Source organism: Octopus bimaculoides, chromosome 9 (assembly GCF_046866305.1).
Source record: "Octopus bimaculoides isolate indiv1 chromosome 9, ASM4686630v1, whole genome shotgun sequence".
Classification (NCBI taxonomy): Eukaryota; Metazoa; Mollusca; class Cephalopoda; order Octopoda; family Octopodidae; genus Octopus; species Octopus bimaculoides.
This window is the reverse complement of record NC_142936.1, coordinates 31,974,575-31,992,940: the sequence shown is the minus strand read 5'-3', so window position 1 is coordinate 31,992,940 and position 18,366 is coordinate 31,974,575. Positions and strand designations below refer to the sequence as shown.

The window sequence follows — 18,366 nt, the reverse complement described above, 5'->3', positions numbered from 1 at the left end:
GCACCCATTACACTCTCGGAGTGTTTAGCATTAGGAAGGGCATCCAGTCATAGAAACTATTGTGGTGAAATCGGGACACCCCTGTGGGATAGCAAGTGAATTGTCCCAAACCTTATAAAAGCGCATGTGTACCCACAGTGTAATAAAAAAGATATAGAAATGGAGAAGAAGATATTAAAAATAAAAGGACTAATAAGAGTAAAATTAGATCCAGATATGTTTGAAGAAGGTGAGAAGGCTGCATTGGTGGAGGAGGAGGAGGAGGTGGTGTGGAGACTTAGAGAGATGTATCCACAAAATGTATCCACAGCAAGTGGGTTACATGTGAGCTATGATAATCTGCCAAACGTTGTGACGACAGAGGATCTATTGCCACATATAACAATTGTAAAATAAAAAAGATCATAAACTTTAAAAAATAAATGTATAAGAGAACAGTTAAATGAGACTGCGAGCTTTGGGGGGCTCATGAGACATTTCATCTTTTCATTTAAATAATTCATGCAATCATTTGTTAAATGTACCTCACGTGTTGTACTGTATTGTCTGTCCTTGTGGTGTGCCCCTCTGTGTCAGGCCGTAGTGCCTAATAAAGAAAGAGTACAGTGTGGTGTGTGCAGTCGCATTTGTGAAGGCAGTCATAGAAGTCGTTGAGAAGAGATATAAGCTTGTTACGTGTTTGTTACTGATTTAGTTTTTGTAGTGTTATAACACTGTTACAGTGTAGTCTATATCCAAACTCAAGGATATAAGAGTGACGATGAGAAAGTCAAAGCTCACTGTGGACATTCTTAGCATAGAAGACTTATTAGCTTCTGTGGTACAGTTGCAACAGCAACTACAACAACAACAAATCAACAGTTGTTGGAATTATTGTTGCAATCCAAAAACACTTCATGTTCGTTTTCAGCAGACAGAGTTGCTAATTCAATTGAAGAATGCCAAAGGATTATAAATTTATGACAGGACACTGAAAAAATTGAAAAAGATTATTCAAATATACCTATGTGTTGACCTGTAACAGATAAGAAAAAAGAAAACCAAGTCAAGACCCAAACCAAGCTATGGGTATGGAGAAATACATTTTAAAAGAAACTGTCCTTTTAAAAACTAAAATGTTTTGGATGTGGAAAAATCGGACATAAGAATTCACATTGTTGGGTGAAACAAAAAAGGTCGAATGAAAAAAATTCAAGAAGAAAGTATTGTCAATACAAATGCAAAGTGAAGCACAAAAAAGAAAATTTGTCTCCATAAAAATAAATAATGCGAATACCAGACTACAGTTGGACACAGGTAGTGATATCATGATAATTAACGATGATACATGGAGAAAAATAGGAAAGCCTATTGAAAAAAACTTCGAAAATTGCGCGAGGTGTTTCAGGGAAACAATTGTGATTTTGGGGCGAAATGGTAAGTGAGATGACATTTTGTGGAAAAACTTTGAAAGCCAAAGTTTTTGTATTAAAAAATACAACAAACCTATTTTGGCACAGACTGGCTGGAACTATTTAACTTATGGGACCTCCCCATAAATATTTTTTGTAGTTCAAATAAGGCATCAGAGGACTTTAAAAAGAGAAAAAAAAAAAGATTTTTCCTGATGCTTTTTCTGAAGAATTAGGTAGGTGCACCAAGACAAAAGTAAAATTTCAAGTGAAAGAAAACACTGTACCAGTATTTAAACCAAAGCAAATTGTACCTTTTGTGTCGCTGAATCAAGTCAATGAGGAATTGGATAGACTTGAAAAACTTGGAGCTATAGAAAAAACTGATTATTCAGAATGGGTATCATCAACTGTTTATGTAAAGGGAAAAAAATAATAAAATACAAGTATGCACTGACTTTTCAGCAGGCTTGAACGAATGTTTGATGACATACAATTACCCATTACCAAATCCGGAGGAAATTTTTGTGAAACTCAATGGAAGAAAATTTTTTTCAAAGTTGGACTTGTTGGAGGCGTATTTACGGGAAGAATGTTCAAAATTATTAACAATAAACACCCATAAAGGTTTATATAAATTCAATCAACTTCCTTTTGGGATAAAGGTGACACCTAGTATTTTCCAACAGGTGATGGACACTATTCTTGTGGATACAGATTTTGCTATAGCTTACTTGGATGACATATTCATAAAAAGTGAGTCTTGAGGCCAGCATACTTGGATGACATACTCATAAAAAGTGAGTCTTGAGGCCAGCATGAGCAACATGTTAAAAAGGTTATTGAAAGAATAAAGGAGTCTGGATTTAAACTTAGCGAGGAAAAATGCAAATTTTTCATGCCAGAAATAAAGTATCTAGAGCAAGTTATCGATAAAAATGGTTGCAGGCCAGATTCTTCAAGATCAACTGCAATAAGAAATATGCCACCCCGAAAAATATTACAACATTACAAGCGTTCTTGGGGCTTGCAAACTATTACCAAACATATATACCGAATATGCATGTGCTAAGAGCACCCCTAAACACCTTATTGAAAAAAAGACATTAAATAGTATTGGTCGGGCAGGTGCCAAAAAGTGTTCGAAGATATTAAAAAAGTTTTAACATCAGAACTGTCATTACCGCACTTTGATCCAAATTTTAAAATAGTAGTAACACCAGATGCGAGCAAAAATGGTATAGGAGCAGTAATTTAACACAAGTATGAAAATGGTAGCCTAAAACAGTGTTGCCGATTGAAAAAACTGCAGACTGTTGTCAATTTATGGATCGAAAAAGGGTATCTCCGCACATACAGCCAACTGATTGCAGCACAAGGAAATGACCCTGCTAAAATTATGACTTTAAGATGGAATTTCTATCATCGAAAAAACTGGGATATGCGGATGGGCTGTCAAGATTGATACCTAAATACACTGAACCGTTAGAGGACACAGTAATAGTGGCAATAAAAGCTGAAATCGAAATTAAAAAATATACTCTGAAACATGAACTACTTGTCACTTTAAGGAAACAGAAATTAAAGCAGAGAAGGATGTGTTCATAATAAAAATGAAAAAAACAGTGAAGTCAGAAACAAATGCAAAAACTCATGTAGCTGAGCGTAACACAGTTTCAAAATGGCATTTGATATGTGAGGACGTACTTATGTATGCTCAGAGGGTTGTAATACTTGTTTCTTTCCAAAATTGTATGGTAAATGAATTTCACAGGGGACATCCATGGATCGCGAGAATGAAAGCACTGATAAGGAGCTACATCTACTGGCCGAATATGGATCAGGATATTGAAAAACTCATGAAAGCCTGCAGAGGTTGTAACCTGACAGCAAAAGCACCACCTATAAAAATTCAGCCTTGGCCCAAGACCGACACACCTTGGTCCCGATTACACATAGACTTCGCAGAACCGTTAAATGGAGGGTATTATCTAATAGTTGTGGATAGTTACACGAAATGGCTGGAAATATGTAAATGTAAGAAGCCAACCTCCAAAGTAACAATAGAATTTCTAGATGAACTTTTTGCGTGACATGGTGTCCCAGACACTATAGTGTCTGAAAGCGGAACACAGTTCACGTTGAAGGAATTTAAAAACTTTTGCAAAATACTAGCAATAGAGCATATTACTACTCTGCCACATCATCAGAGATCGAATGGACTAGTGGAACGTTTTGTAGACACGTTTAAGAGGGCGCTGAAAAAATGTAGGAATGAGCTACTAGCTGATACTGCATTGATGAAATTCTTAAGTATCTACCGAATAATCCCTAACCCCAACACCACTTCAGGTGTGTTGCCGGCTGAACTAATGTTTGCCAGGAAAGTCAGGTCAGTATTTGACAAATTACTACTGGGAAGAAATGAAAAAAATGGAGAGAAACACTTCAAAATCGGTAACATGCTGTTTTTTTAAATATACAGAAATGGAAAGGAAAGTTAGGAAGAAGGTATAAGTAAACATTTAGGAAAAATAACGTACATGGTAAAAGGTCATACATGGGAAAAAAAAAGATATGTAAACCAATTGAAAAAATGGTTTACAGAAGAAAGAGTAAGACATGAAGAACCAATGGATTTTCTTTATGACATTTTTGATGTCCTGTTACCTCAAGGAATAGTCAAACAAATAAGTACATCAACTAGGAAAAGAAAACAAACATAACTTTTGCAAGTGGAGCCAAAACAAAAAATATTCCAATTTCTTCCCGTGGAATTAAGTAAAAACAAAAGAAAAATGGGAAGAGTAGGTAATAAATATATAATAAATGAAAGAAAAATATTGACTTCCAAGGAAAGTCAAGCTCAAAAAGGGGAGATGTTGTGGTGAAATCCTGACACCCCTGTGGGATAACAAGTGAACTGTCCTAAACCTTATAAAGATGCATGCATACCCACAGTGCGAGGTACAGTGTGGTGTGTGCAGTTGCATTTGTGAAGGCAGTCGTAGAAGTCGTTGAGAGGAGATATAAGTTTGTTATGTACTAGTTACTGATTTAGTTTTTGTAGTGTTATAACACTTACAGTGTAGTCTATATCCAAACTCAAGGATATAACAGAAAACATATCAAATCAGACTAGGGTCTGGTGCAGCCCCACCAACCCTAGTCAAGCCATCCAACCCACGCAAGCATGGATACGGGATACTAAATGATGACGAAGTATATATATATATATATATATATATATATATATATATATATATATATATATATATATATATATATATATATATATATATCAATTTAAATAAGAGCTACGACGCAATCCTATAATAATAGAACTTGTTTATTATCCTATGCACATTTCAATGCAAGATCCCGACTCACTCTTGTCTGAGATAAGAAATTAGAGCCTTGCATCTCTTCAGGGCCAAGTTACATTAATTCACAGCAGACAACATTATTAGTTGTACTTAAATTACATGTGTATAAAAAAGTTATAATTATGTTGTAACGACATGAACGTATTGAAACTGCTTGCAATATCGATTAAGAAAACCGTTATATGGTAAAGTAACTAAGTAGAATTGTTAACCTAGGATATTAACCTAGGATGTTAAGTAGCAACAAGCAAACGACACTGTATATTCACAGACAGTAGACATGACAGATGATAATTCACAATTTAAGAAGCTTTTTAAATCTAGAAAAAGCCCTCCATATAATCCGAGGCTGGATAAATTTGAAGATGAACTTTGGACAGTTGTTAACAACATTAAAATAAATAAGTCACTTAGAAGGAACGAACATTTGGAATACCTAAACAGGATAACCAGGGAAATTAACAGAACGAACGGAATTTTAGTTAAATCTCACAAAACAGGAAACATATATAAACTACAGAAACATTATTTAGACCTTCTTAAAATAGAAATCGAGAAAAACTACAAAATAACAAATAAGAATATGCTCAGAAAAGCAAATTTAGAAGCTAAAAAGTTAATGAATAGGTTTAACCTATTGAACAGAACTGAATCTCTAGTACCTAGGGAACCGCGCGATTTATCCTTAAAGATCACAAAAGTAATTTTTGGACAGATCCTTCCTTAAGACTCATTTGCCCGACTAAGTCGGATATAGGGACACTTAGTAAGAATATTTTATATAAATATATCCCTACAATAGTAAAGAAATTAAAACTTTATTTATGGTCTAACTCTATACAAGTTATAGAATGGTTCAAATTGATTAAGGACAAGGAAAATAAGAAATTTATTCAATTTGATATTGCAAATTTTTACTCATCTATTAATCCTATCATACTTAACAAAGCATTGTAGTTTGTACATAATAAGGTGGGACTTACAAGGGATGAGATTAATGTTATATTAGCGGCTAGAAAATCATTTATTAAGTTCAATAATAAAATTTGGATTCGTAAAGATACCCCGGATGCATTTGATGTCCCTATGGGGAGTTCTGATTCAGCACAGATAGCTGACATTGTATGTTCCTTCATCCTTAATGAAATGGAAGATCAATTCCCAAATATTAGGGGGGAGTCTATATAGGGATGATTGTCTGTTATATCTTAGGAATAGCTCTAGCCAACAAGTACAAAAGGTTAAGAATAGATTAGCCAGGTTTTTTCGCAGAATGGGAATGCATATAATATTTTAGGATAATATATCATTAGCTAATTTTTTAGACGTAACATTAGACCTACATAATATGACATATAGACCATACCATAAGCCTTCTAGTAACCTGAAGTACATCAGTAAGTTTAGTAATCACCCTAGATCAATAACAGATAATTTGGTAAAGAATATATCGCTAAGATTATCTAACCTATTGGCAAACGCCAATGTTTTCGAAAATGAGGCAAAGTTCTATAACTCTACCTTATCTAGAGCGGGTTATAAAGATAAGGTATACTATATTAAACCAGACTCTGATTCCCCTCAGGCAGGTGAAAAAATTAACAATATTAATAATAATAATTTTAACACCGTAAGAAAGAATAGAGGTAAACCACAATACCCTAAACATGAACCTAATTGTAACAGCAGTAGATTAAAATTCTTTAGGAATAGTAGTAATAATTATAATACTAAAAATGAGGATAATATATGGTTTGTAATTTCATTTAGGAAACAAATTAAGTCTAACTTAATTACCCAGTTCAGGAATGTGGTTAGTAGAAATTTTCCCAAAAATTCGCATTACTATAAAATCATAAACGCACATAAGGTAAGGTTTGGATTTTCAAATACAAAGAATTTAACACAACTTATTGCCTCGCATAACTTTAAACTATTAAGCTCTAACTTTATTGAAGAGTCTAATAATAGGAATATAGGTAATAATCTTAATTTTCTGGGTGACACTGTTATAGATAATTTAAATGTCAACAAAAACAATAATACGAATATTAATAATAACAACAGAATCGTAATATCAGAATTAAATTCTAACAGAATTAAATTCCTAAGTGTAAATGTTAAGACCAAAAATACTGTATACCAGCGTAAGGTATTAACAAACAATGACGTTAGGGTATATATAGGATCATCTTCGCTTGAAATTTCAAAAAGAATATCGAATCATTATTCAACATTTAGAGATAGAAAGAAGCAGAATAGCACTGGGCTTAGCAAATTAATTTGGCATCTTAAAGACCAAAATAAGGGGTATTCTTTAGGATGGTCAATTACAGGAAAACCATTTCCATACGACAAGGGCAAAGAATTTTGTTCCCTCTGTAATTTAGAATTGCATTTCATACTTTTCTCCAAAGGTGACCTGGTTGACCAAATTACATATAGAGCTTACAGATGTAAACATGCGATGAGGCATACCTTTGCATACTCTATTTAAAAATCTACTTTGGGGTGTTAGTTAATTCCATACTAGCATATTAATTTAACTTGGTTTAGCTTTATTTTCATATAACCTTTTTCTATATTTACAATTATAAGTTTGGATCTTAGTTACTTGATGTATCATTTATAATTCTATGTAATTTTTGTATAGATGATATCGAAATAATTGTTTACTGTTTGCCTTATTGGTTAAATCCCTTCCTTTATTAATATTGTAATTTAATTTCACTACTAAGTTAATGTAATGTATATTTAAGTTTTTGATTGTTGCAATTTGAACGTGACCTAATTTATTTTATTTTATAGTTTATAATTTCTTAATTATCTTGATTACATATCCTTAAATCATATCTCAAAACTATTTTAAACTTTAAAATAAATATAATTATTTGATAGGGTTAATCACAATGGAGTGAATTATTTAGATCGTAAATATTATTTTGCTAGATTAAATCCCTTCCTTCATTAATATTGTATTTGAATTCCACTACTAAGCTAATCTAATGTATATTTAAATTTTTGATGGTTGCAATTTGAATGTGACCTAATTTATTTTATTTTATAATTCATAATTTATATTTTCTTATTTATCTTGTTTACATATCCTTAAATCAAGTCTCAAAACTATTCTAAACTTTAAAATAAATATAATTATTTGATATGATTAATCACAATGGAGTGAATTATGTAAATCAAAAAAATATTATTTACTAGATTTGCCTCTCTTTGACCATCAATTTATATATTTATTTTTCTAGTAAGGTCCATAATAGATAATTTTTCTTTCTTCGTTTTATTTACTTTTTTTTCAAACCTCCAACGGTTTTTATTGAATATACAGCGTCATATGCTTGTCGCTACTTAACATCCTAGGTTAATATCCTAGGTTAACAATTCTACTTAGTTACTTTACTATATAACGGTTTTCTTAACCGATATTGCAAGCAGTTACAATATGTTCATGTCGTTACAACATAATTATAACTTTTTTATACACATGTAATTTAAGTACAACTAATAATGTTGTCTGCTGTGAATTAATGTAACTTGGCCCTGAAGAGATGCAAGGCCCTATTTTCTTATCTCAGACAAGAGTGAGTCGGGATCTTGCATTGAAATGTGCATAGGATAATAAACAAGTTTTAATATAGGATTGTGTCATGGCTCTTATTTAAATTGATATGCACCCAAAATTGTATCACATATTTGAAAGTCTTTATATTTTAACAAAGTATAAACAACTTTTCAAGTGAGAATTTTGCTACTTTGATAACATGTACAATATTTTACCAAAATATTTGGTAGAGATTTAAATATACAAATATATATATATATATGTAAAGAAGCATTGGTTATAGAACAAACATTAAATTTGCGTCAACGACTTTACATACAACACCACCGCTCAAACATTTAACCATATATAAAAATCACCATGGTTCTCAAACACATAAAAAATAATACATACACATAAAATCACAGAAGGTTAAAATATATAATCAAATAAAATACAAATAGAATAACCTATCAAAAAGTTAAATATAAACAGCTAAAAATTCAAAAACTACCAAAAGACCTAATAGACAAATATAAAGTAAGTAAAGGTAAAAATAAAATAAATGTCCACTGACTAAAAAAGTTTTATCAGACAATTAAAATATTTTTTAAAATTAAAAAAAAAAATTTATTTTATTATTTGAAAAATGTCTTTTACTTCCCTCGTACAAGTACGTCCAATATATATATATATATATATATATATATATATATATATATATATATATATATATATATATATATCATTATTATTATAACCATTATGTCTGGGGAAAGTCATTTTGTTTTAATACCTTATCAATTAACACATTCACCAGTTTGATTTCCACTCATTTATTTTTTTTAAATTTTCGTTGCTTCTTGTGACTTCTTCAATGATCATTGACTCTGTCTGTTATCAGAGCTGCATTCTATTTGTTTGTTTGTGCACATGTGTGTGCATCGGTGTGCAAGTGTATACATGTATGTATGTATGCATATATGTATGTATGACTCCATGTATGTTTTTGAGTGTGCGTGTGTGAAGTGTGCATGTGTGTATATGATTATGTGTTTCAGTCTTCTTTTGTGTATGTATGCGTGTATGTGTGCTTATCTGTCCATATTACCTATCTACCTATCTATCAACATATTTACCTACATATCCATTTACCTACTTATAAATATGTCTACATAGGTAAACAAGAACGTGTGTGTGTGTATATATATATATATATGTGTCTATATATATATATATATATATATATATATATATATATATATATATATATATACACACACATACATACATACATACATACATACACAAAAGAAGACTGAAACACATAATCATATACACACATGCACACTTCACACACACACTCAAAAACATACATACATACACAAAAGAAGACTGAAGCACATGACCATATGCATACACTCAAACATGCACACACAAGGAGACAGAGGTACACACACACACAAACATGAACACACAAATACATATGCAGAATACATACATACGTTTGTATGTATGTATTCTGTGACTTTGCTTTTTTTCAACAGCAAAAGGAGCTATTTTTTTCAGAGAGATAAGCTAACAAAAGTCCCTTTATTCTGTCTTCCAGCATAGCCTGCATATAAACTAACAGTGAATGCTGCATAAAGTTAAATTGGTATGGAGCTTTCTGAAAGATATGCTTTCTGAAAGCTAATGGAAGCAAAACTCTCATTTAAAGGTTGATTCTTTGGGACAAATATGTCATTGTTTAAAAAAGGTTAGAACAACAATGCTAAAACATATTTGAAACAATGGAAAACAGTTGAAATATCATAATGGATGGGTAAATAAGCTTAGTGCATGATCATCCTTGGAACGAGGATTGTGGGAATGTATGCGTTCAGTGTTCCTAGTCAGTTTAATCACCATCACTGGTGGACAGTGGAAATAAATAGACAAAATCCTTTCACTTTTATAAAAAGATTTAAAAAGTATGGAAGACCTTTCAGATTATAAAACAGCTGATTAATGCAAATGAATAGGAATCATCTATTGTTGGTTTCCCATCGCTCTAGAGGCCCCAATATTGATTTTTAAAGAATCAAAGTAGCCTATGTTTGGATCTGGGATATGAAGCAGTTGTATAAAATTTTAAAGAAATCAGATGAAAGATGTAGAAGCTATTGAGGTACATTAAATTTTTGTACACACACACACACACACACACACACACACACACACACACACACATACACAAAAACTTCAATTTTATAGATATTAGGTATATATATACACACACACACACACACACACACACACAGATCATCATCATCATCATCACGATTTAACATCCGTTGTCCATGCTGGCATGAGCTGTACAGTTTGATTAGGCTGGCATGCTCGAAGGCTGTGCCAGGATACAGTCTGATTTGGCATGGTTTTTCCACACACATAGGATGAACCTACACCTCTGTGTTTTCGTGACCAGTGTGCTAACATTTACACCAACATACCTGTCTTACACGTATGGAAAACCCACATTTTCTGTCATGGGCTTATATGTCCCAATATTAGATTATTTTCTTTAGTCAATAGACAGTGATTGCTTATAAGCTTTAAGCTTATAATATATTATAATATTTACATTATTATTATTTACAGAATTCTAAAATTTGGCACTACTTTTCAAAAACATGGCATATATATATATATATATATATATATATATATATATACTTTATTTAAAAGCAGCAGAAATATAACAAAAGACTGTTACTCTGAGTTTCACGTTCCCGTTCATCGGACAAACGGGAATGTGAAACTCAGAGTAACAGTCTTTTGTTATATTTCTGCTGCTTTTAAATAAAGCATATTACTCTACCTCTGGTATTTGAGTACTCTTTTTTCCACCTTGTTGCACATTTCATGTGCTAACTCCGGTATATATATATATATATATATATATATATATATCTGTTAAAACATTTAGTGAAATATATTTTATATTCTTTTTTGTGTCTTGATCTTTTCAGGAAATACTCTTATTGAGCATCTGAATCATGAAATCCAACAATACACAACAAAGTCTTCCATGCTAGATTTATTCTACAACAAGCCAAATACATTCAGTTCTGGTTTCATTATCACTTACAAAACTATTCCTAAAGGTAACTTGTTTCTGACAATTCTACTCTAAACATATTTAATCATTTTTGTTAGTAATTTTTGTTTATTTAGAGTAAGAAATATGCCATTCATGATGATTTTGTGTCTTCAAAAATTGGGGTGGTTGATGTGATTGATAGTCATCTTGAACTCTTGGAGGTTGACAATATAAAAACATGTACAAGGACAGTGGGGCAAAGTTCTATAATGAAAATGTTTTATGCAGGTTTTGTGGTGGGTGAGCATGAGAGAGTAAGGGTGATGAGAGAAAGAATAGCAGGGACAACTATTGAGTAGATATGGCAGGAGAAGTTGTTACAGTTGCAGTAAGAGAGACAGAAAGGAATATGGTCGGAAAGTAAAGGGAGTGTGTGTCAGTGAGTTTTTGCAATCATCTAGATGGCCATTTATAGGATATGATATAGAATCATTCCAGATATATGATTTGTCTCCACAATGTTTAATAAAGTCAATAACTGGTTATAATTGAAGGCTTTCCTATAACATGCAAGTTGGAATTCTGACAAAGTTATAAACATGTGGTCACCATGAAAAATCATTAGAAATTGCATGGTTTAGTAACTATAATGAAGATATAGATATCATATAAATTGGTAAGATTTACTATTTATTGTGACTGTATCTGACAGTGGTGAAGTTGAAATATAGAGCAGAGCTCAGACTGGAGAAATGAATTAGAGGTGTAGCAGCTCAGTGAAACAATAAAACACATGAAGTGGATTGAATTTCAGGGATTATTACCAACTATATCAATACCTTATGTGAAGGCACATAGTTCAATAGTTAGAGTATTGGGCTCACACTCATGAGGTAGTAAATTCAATTCCCAGACTGGACTATGTGTTGTGTTCTTGAGCAAGACACTTTATTTCATATTGCTCCAGTTCACTCAGCACAACTGACATTTTCTATCACAAAATGAAGGTCTACAGGCAATCTAAGTTTTCTTGTTGAGGTAGAAGATATCTCCTCCTGGATAGAAAAGATATAGCCTTTTATGTGAAATGTGATGTATCTATCACAGGTCCAGAAGAGGCCACTATTCCTGCTAAAGTTGTTGATATTCTCCAGTTTGTTTGTCTGTTGGTGAAGTGAGTATTTCTCCTCTAACTTTTTGCTTAAGTAGGTCAGTCCAGCTACTCTTGATTTGCATGCAACATTTGTAATTTCAGAACACCTACTCAGGAGTTTATCTAATCTCATGATGTTATTTTTTTCCTTGTTAATAACATGGTCTAAGTGATACAATATGGCATTCAAAAATATTCTGGAATGACTACAGGCCTTTGCCTCCATCCCTCCATTTAACATAGTTAACCCAGGCTACAGGCCCACACCCCCAACACCCATACTGTTAGGATTGGCACTCTCAACGTCGGCACGCTGAAAGGTAGATCTGGTGAAATTGTTGAGATGCTTGAACGGAGACGCGTAGATATGTGCTGCATCCAGGAAGTAAGATGGAGAGGAGGTTCTACGAGGTTCCTCACAGGCAAAGAACACAGGTACAAGATTTTCTGGGCAGGGAACACTGACGGGGTCGGGGGCGTAGGAATACTTCTAGCGGAGAAATGGGTGGATAAGGTAATCGAGGTTGTTAGAGTAAGTGACAGAGTACTTAAGATTAGACTAGTGCTTCATCATAGATTAGCTACTGTCATCTCAGCCTATGCACCTCAACCGGGGCTACCAGATGGTCTGAAAGACCAATTCTATGACACCCTCTTGCAACCTACCTTGTCAACGAGTGACAGGGACCTTCTCTTTGTGGCTGGAGACTTCAATGGTCATGTCGGACGTCGTGCTGGAGGCTTCCATGGCATACATGGAGGCTATGGCTTCGGTTCCCGCAACGAGGAGGGAACCAGACTGCTGGAGTTCTGTGATGCAACCGATCTTATGGTCTGCAATACCAACTTCAGAAAACCTGCCAGTCACCTAGTCACCTACCGCTCCAGCAGACACTCTAGCCAAATCGACTACATCCTCGCCAGAAATAGGGAAAGAGGGCAGCTTATAAATGCCAAAACCTACCCTGGCGAAGAATGTACCCCACAACATAGATTAGTAGTTAGCGACTTTGGGATCAAGGCAAAATGGGTGCCCAGAATTAGACCGGCTTGGAGGAGAAGGGTGTGGAAGCTTAAAGATCCTGCAAATGGACAGAGACTTAGAGACAAGTTACTTGAAGCATTTAACGAAATAGAAGGGGATATAGCATCATACAGTGTGAAAGACAATTGGAGATTTCTGCGGGACAACCTGTTGAAAGCCACCGACCAGATCTGTGGGTGGTGTAAGGTCCCCTCTCGACCCAGAGTAACGTGGTGGGGGAACAAGGAGGTAGACAGGGCTATTAGACAAAAGAAACAGGTTTGGAAGGACTGGAAGAACGGTGGTAGCAGGGAATTGTACCAATGTGCCAGAAGGGAGGCTAGGCGACAGGTTTATTTAGCCAGAGGGGAAGCAGATAAGAAAAGATTTGCCAATGTTCTGCGCCGTGAGGACCAAAGACTTGAGGTATTTCGTGTTGCAAGACAGTGTAGGAGAGAAAATAGTGATGTCGTGGGAGAGAAATGTGTTCGCATGGATGATGGTACGCTTGCACTAAATGAGGATGCAAAGAAAGAGGTCTGGAGATGCCACTACGATAGATTGCTTAATAAAGAGAATGAATGGGAGGAAGAGAGCCTGCCGTATGTCGACCCAATAGAGGGACCAGCTATCCGAGTTGATAGTACCAGTGTAGATAAAGCAATTAAGAGTATGAAGACCGGGAAAGCCCCCGGCCCATCAGGAATCACTGCAGAGATGCTCAAAATATCTGGCAGTGTTGGCTATAGCCTAGTCACCCGTATTACGAACCAGGTGATACACGAAGGAGTCATACCCAATGACTGGTGTAGCAGCATCATAGTCAACTGCTACAAAGGTAAAGGTGACGCTTTAGATACAAATAATTACAGAGGCATCAAGCTGTTAGATCAGGTTATGAAAGTTACAGAGAGGGTCATAGCCCAACTAATTAGGGAGCGAATCAATTTAGATGAGATGCAGTTTGGGTTCGTGCCAGGTAAAAGCACTACTGATGCCTTATTTCTAGTAAGACAGCTGCAGGAGAAATACCTAGCCAAGGATAAACCTCTGTACCTGGCTTTCGTTGACATGGAGAAAGCCTTTGACAGGGTCCCCCGATCCCTTATCTGGTGGTCAATGAGGAAACTTGGGATAGAAGAATGGTTAGTGAGAGCTGTGCGAGCCATGTACAGAGATGCTGCCAGTAAGGTGAGGGTTGGAAATGAGTACAGCAATGAATTCCGGGTAGAGGTAGGGGTCCACCAAGGTTCTGTCCTCAGCCCCCTCCTATTTATCATAGTCCTCCAAGCAATCACAGAGGAGTTCAAGACAGGTTGCCCCTGGGAGCTACTCTATGCTGATGACCTTGCCCTAATTTCGGAGTCACTATCAGAACTAGAGGAGAAGTTTCAGGTGTGGAAGCAAGGTCTAGAATTGAAGGGCCTTAGAGTCAACCTAGCAAAAACCAAAATCCTAATAAGTAGGAAGGTAGATAAAACACAAACCCCTTCAGGTAGATGGCCCTGCTCAGTATGTAGAAAAGGAGTAGGTAGTAACTCAATAAGATGTACCCGGTGCAAGCTATGGACACATAAGAGGTACAGCAACATCAAAGGCAGGTTAACTAGGAAGTTAGTTTTTGTTTGTGGCAGATGTTCAGGTGCAATAAAGACTGTAAACAAACAAGAAACAACTTCTATCTCATTCCAGGGTGAAAAACTAGAGGTAGTCGATAGCTTCTGCTATCTGGGCGACCAAGTTAGTAGTGGGGGTGGGTGCACTGAAAGTGTAGCTGCTAGAATAAGAATAGCCTGGGCAAAGTTTAGAGAGCTCTTACCCCTGCTGGCGACAAAGGGACTCTCAGTCAGAGTAAAAGGCAGACTGTATGACGCATGTGTACGAACAGCCATGCTACATGGCAGTGAAACATGGGCTGTAACTGCTGAGGACATACATAAGCTCGCAAGGAATGAAGCCAGTATGCTCCGTTGGATGTGTAATGTCAATGTGAATACCCGTCAGAGTGTAAGTATCTTGAGAGAAAAACTGAACATTAGAAGCATCAGTTGTGGTGTGCAAGAGAGACGATTGCGCTGGTATGGACATGTGGTGAGAATGGATGAGGATAGCTGCGTGAAAAAGTGCCACACCCTAACAGTTGAGGGAACCCGTGGAAGAGGTAGGCCCAGGAAGATCTGGGCTGAGGTGGTGAGGCAAGACCTTCGTTGGGCCTCACCGAGGCGATGACTACTGACCGAGACCTTTGGTAATGTGCTGTGCGTGAGAAGACCCGGCAAGCCAAGTAAGATCGTTGCCAGTGCCCCTGGACTGGCTCTTGTGCGGGTGGCACATAAGATGCACCATTTTGAGCGTGGCCGTTGCCAGTACCGCCTGACTGGCTTCCGTAGGATTTTCGAGCGAGATCGTTGCCAGTGCCCCTGGACTGGCTTGTGCTGTTGGCACATAAGATGCACCATTTCGAGCGTGGCCGTTGCCAGTATCGCCTGACTGACCTTCGTGCAGGTGACATGTAAAAGCACCTACTACACTCTCTGAGTGGTTGGCGTTAGGAAGGGCATCCAGCTGTAGAAACTCTGCCAAATTTAGATTGGAGCCTCATGGTGATGATGATGATGAAATATCTCATGTTAGTTTCAACAGCCATACTCATCCTTGCTGGCTTAGGGCATATTGGAAGAAGGTATTAATTTTGGAGTTTTCCTTCCTCTAGGTTGACTGCTTTGACCAGAACTAAGGGGCTCAATCTACCCTTATAAAGATCTATTTCACCCATAGATGGAACTCTGACAGGTACTACCATTCCAGGTTAGAATGGTGCTGGGAGTAATGGTAATTAAGGGATGACTTCATGCACCCCGCAACTCCAGAACTCTCACACTGGAACCTCACCACCAAATGCAGTTTTAATGTCATACCCAGGACACTAGGAAGAGCATATGACCATAGAAAACTCTGTTCCATCATTTTGACCTATGTAAGCATGAAAAAGGGACATGAAAATGATGACAGTAATGGCAGTAGTGACAGTGACATTGGCAACAGCAATGACAAAGATGACACCCTCAAGGTACATACAAAATATGTCAGGGCAACAAAGGACCCCTTTAAAGCCTGACTAAATAATTATAGATTGAGCAATGTTAGCTACAACTACTGTTATTACCACTACATTGCTGCAACTATTAATACTGCCATATGATTTCTCCCACTATTATGACCCACTCATTAATATCAATAGTACCTATAAGAAACACTAGACCACTACTATAGTTAATACTGTTTGCTATGCTACTACTACTATAAGCTAACAGCTGTCAGATGGAGGCATCAATTACTAACATGTAAATTTGTAAGAAAAATGGAAACTTTCAATAATGCTAGCAGGAAAGATTAATTTAATTTAATTTAATTCATTTTATCCTTTCTTTTTTTTTATTATATGATTATATTGTCTTAATGATTGAAACCATTAGTAACTTTTGTAAATATTTTCCCCATTATCTCTTTCTGTTTGTAATATACAAGGTATCCCCAAAAACTTTATACATATTTTAACAGCTGATAGCTCACTTAATTTTCATTCATTTTTAGAAATAAAGGTTGTCAGACAAAGCTTTGAACAAAGGAAATTATCCTAAAGTGATAAGAGAAATTTGAAATAGTCAAACTGCAAAGACAGTTTGCAAGGGAGTTTCAGACAGATCCACCTACATGACTTACCATCACTTGAATTAGAGATAAGCTTGAAGCAAATGCAACTGTACAAAATGCCCACAAGAAACATTCTGGAAAATCAGTCATTGACAAGCCCCACAATGCAAAAAAGGGTACTAGGAATGTATTGCCAACATTCAAGAAAATCTGTACTGCAAGCAAGTCATGAGACAGGAATTTCAAAATCAAGTATCCGTCATATTTCAAAATGCTGTCATTAGAAAAGTTCCGTTCCAAGAATAATCCTTGCTCTTAAATGAAAACGGTCCAACCAAAGAATGGAGTTTTGTGAGTGGTACTTAGTAAGATGCATAGAAGATACACACTTTCCAGCAAAGGTTGTTTGGAGTGATGAGGCCACATATAAATTAAATAGCTCAATTAATTGCCACAGTTGTACTACTCAAACCTGAGAATCCTCATATTATAGAGAACATCTGTTAATTTACCAGGACATACTGTATGCTGCAGTTTATTATCAAAAAGATCAATTGGGCCATTCTGTTTTAAAGATAGTGTGACTGGACCTACTTACTTAAACTTGGAGATTTCAGTTGTGAAACAATGTAGCAATAATAAGTATTTGTCTCATCCATGTTAACATAGAAAAATGGATATAAAGAGGAACGAAAGTCTGCATGTGTGCATGTGTGTGTGTGTGTGTGTGTGTGTGTTACAAATTTATAAATTATATATACTTATAATGACTTTCTTTAACTAAAGACTGTCAAGATATAATTATTTTAATGTTACAAGATTGATATTCTCAATTTATTTCTAGCAAAAGCAGGCTGTCTAGAAAATAAAGTGTACAAACATCCTGGAATTAAGGATCAGTTTATGATATCAACAGTTAGTGCAACTAATCACAAGTAAGTAAACAATTTGTACTTCAGTCATTTTTCATTTCATTTTAATATTTTGTTTAATGATTTACATCCATGTTAGAATAGATAGAAGTGTTTCTGTAAGCAAAGGAAAGGAAAATACATTGCTTTACTCTGCTTGCAAATAATTCAGAGCATAAGATTAACATCAAGCTATCTAACTGGAG

General features: G+C 35.3%; 1 protein-coding gene across 3 annotated transcripts in view; it reads left to right on the top strand.

The window, feature by feature from the left end:
- Positions 1-18,366, top strand: part of LOC106875589 (uncharacterized) — a 305,124-nt gene that overhangs the window by 222,817 nt on the left and 63,941 nt on the right. For all 3 annotated transcript variants that reach the window (XM_089357338.1, XM_089357340.1, XM_089357339.1), the window contains 2 exons: positions 11,348-11,482; positions 18,094-18,184. In XM_089357338.1, coding sequence (XP_089213464.1) covers positions 11,348-11,482; positions 18,094-18,184 — 226 coding nt within the window. The remainder of the gene's footprint in view (positions 1-11,347; positions 11,483-18,093; positions 18,185-18,366) is intronic.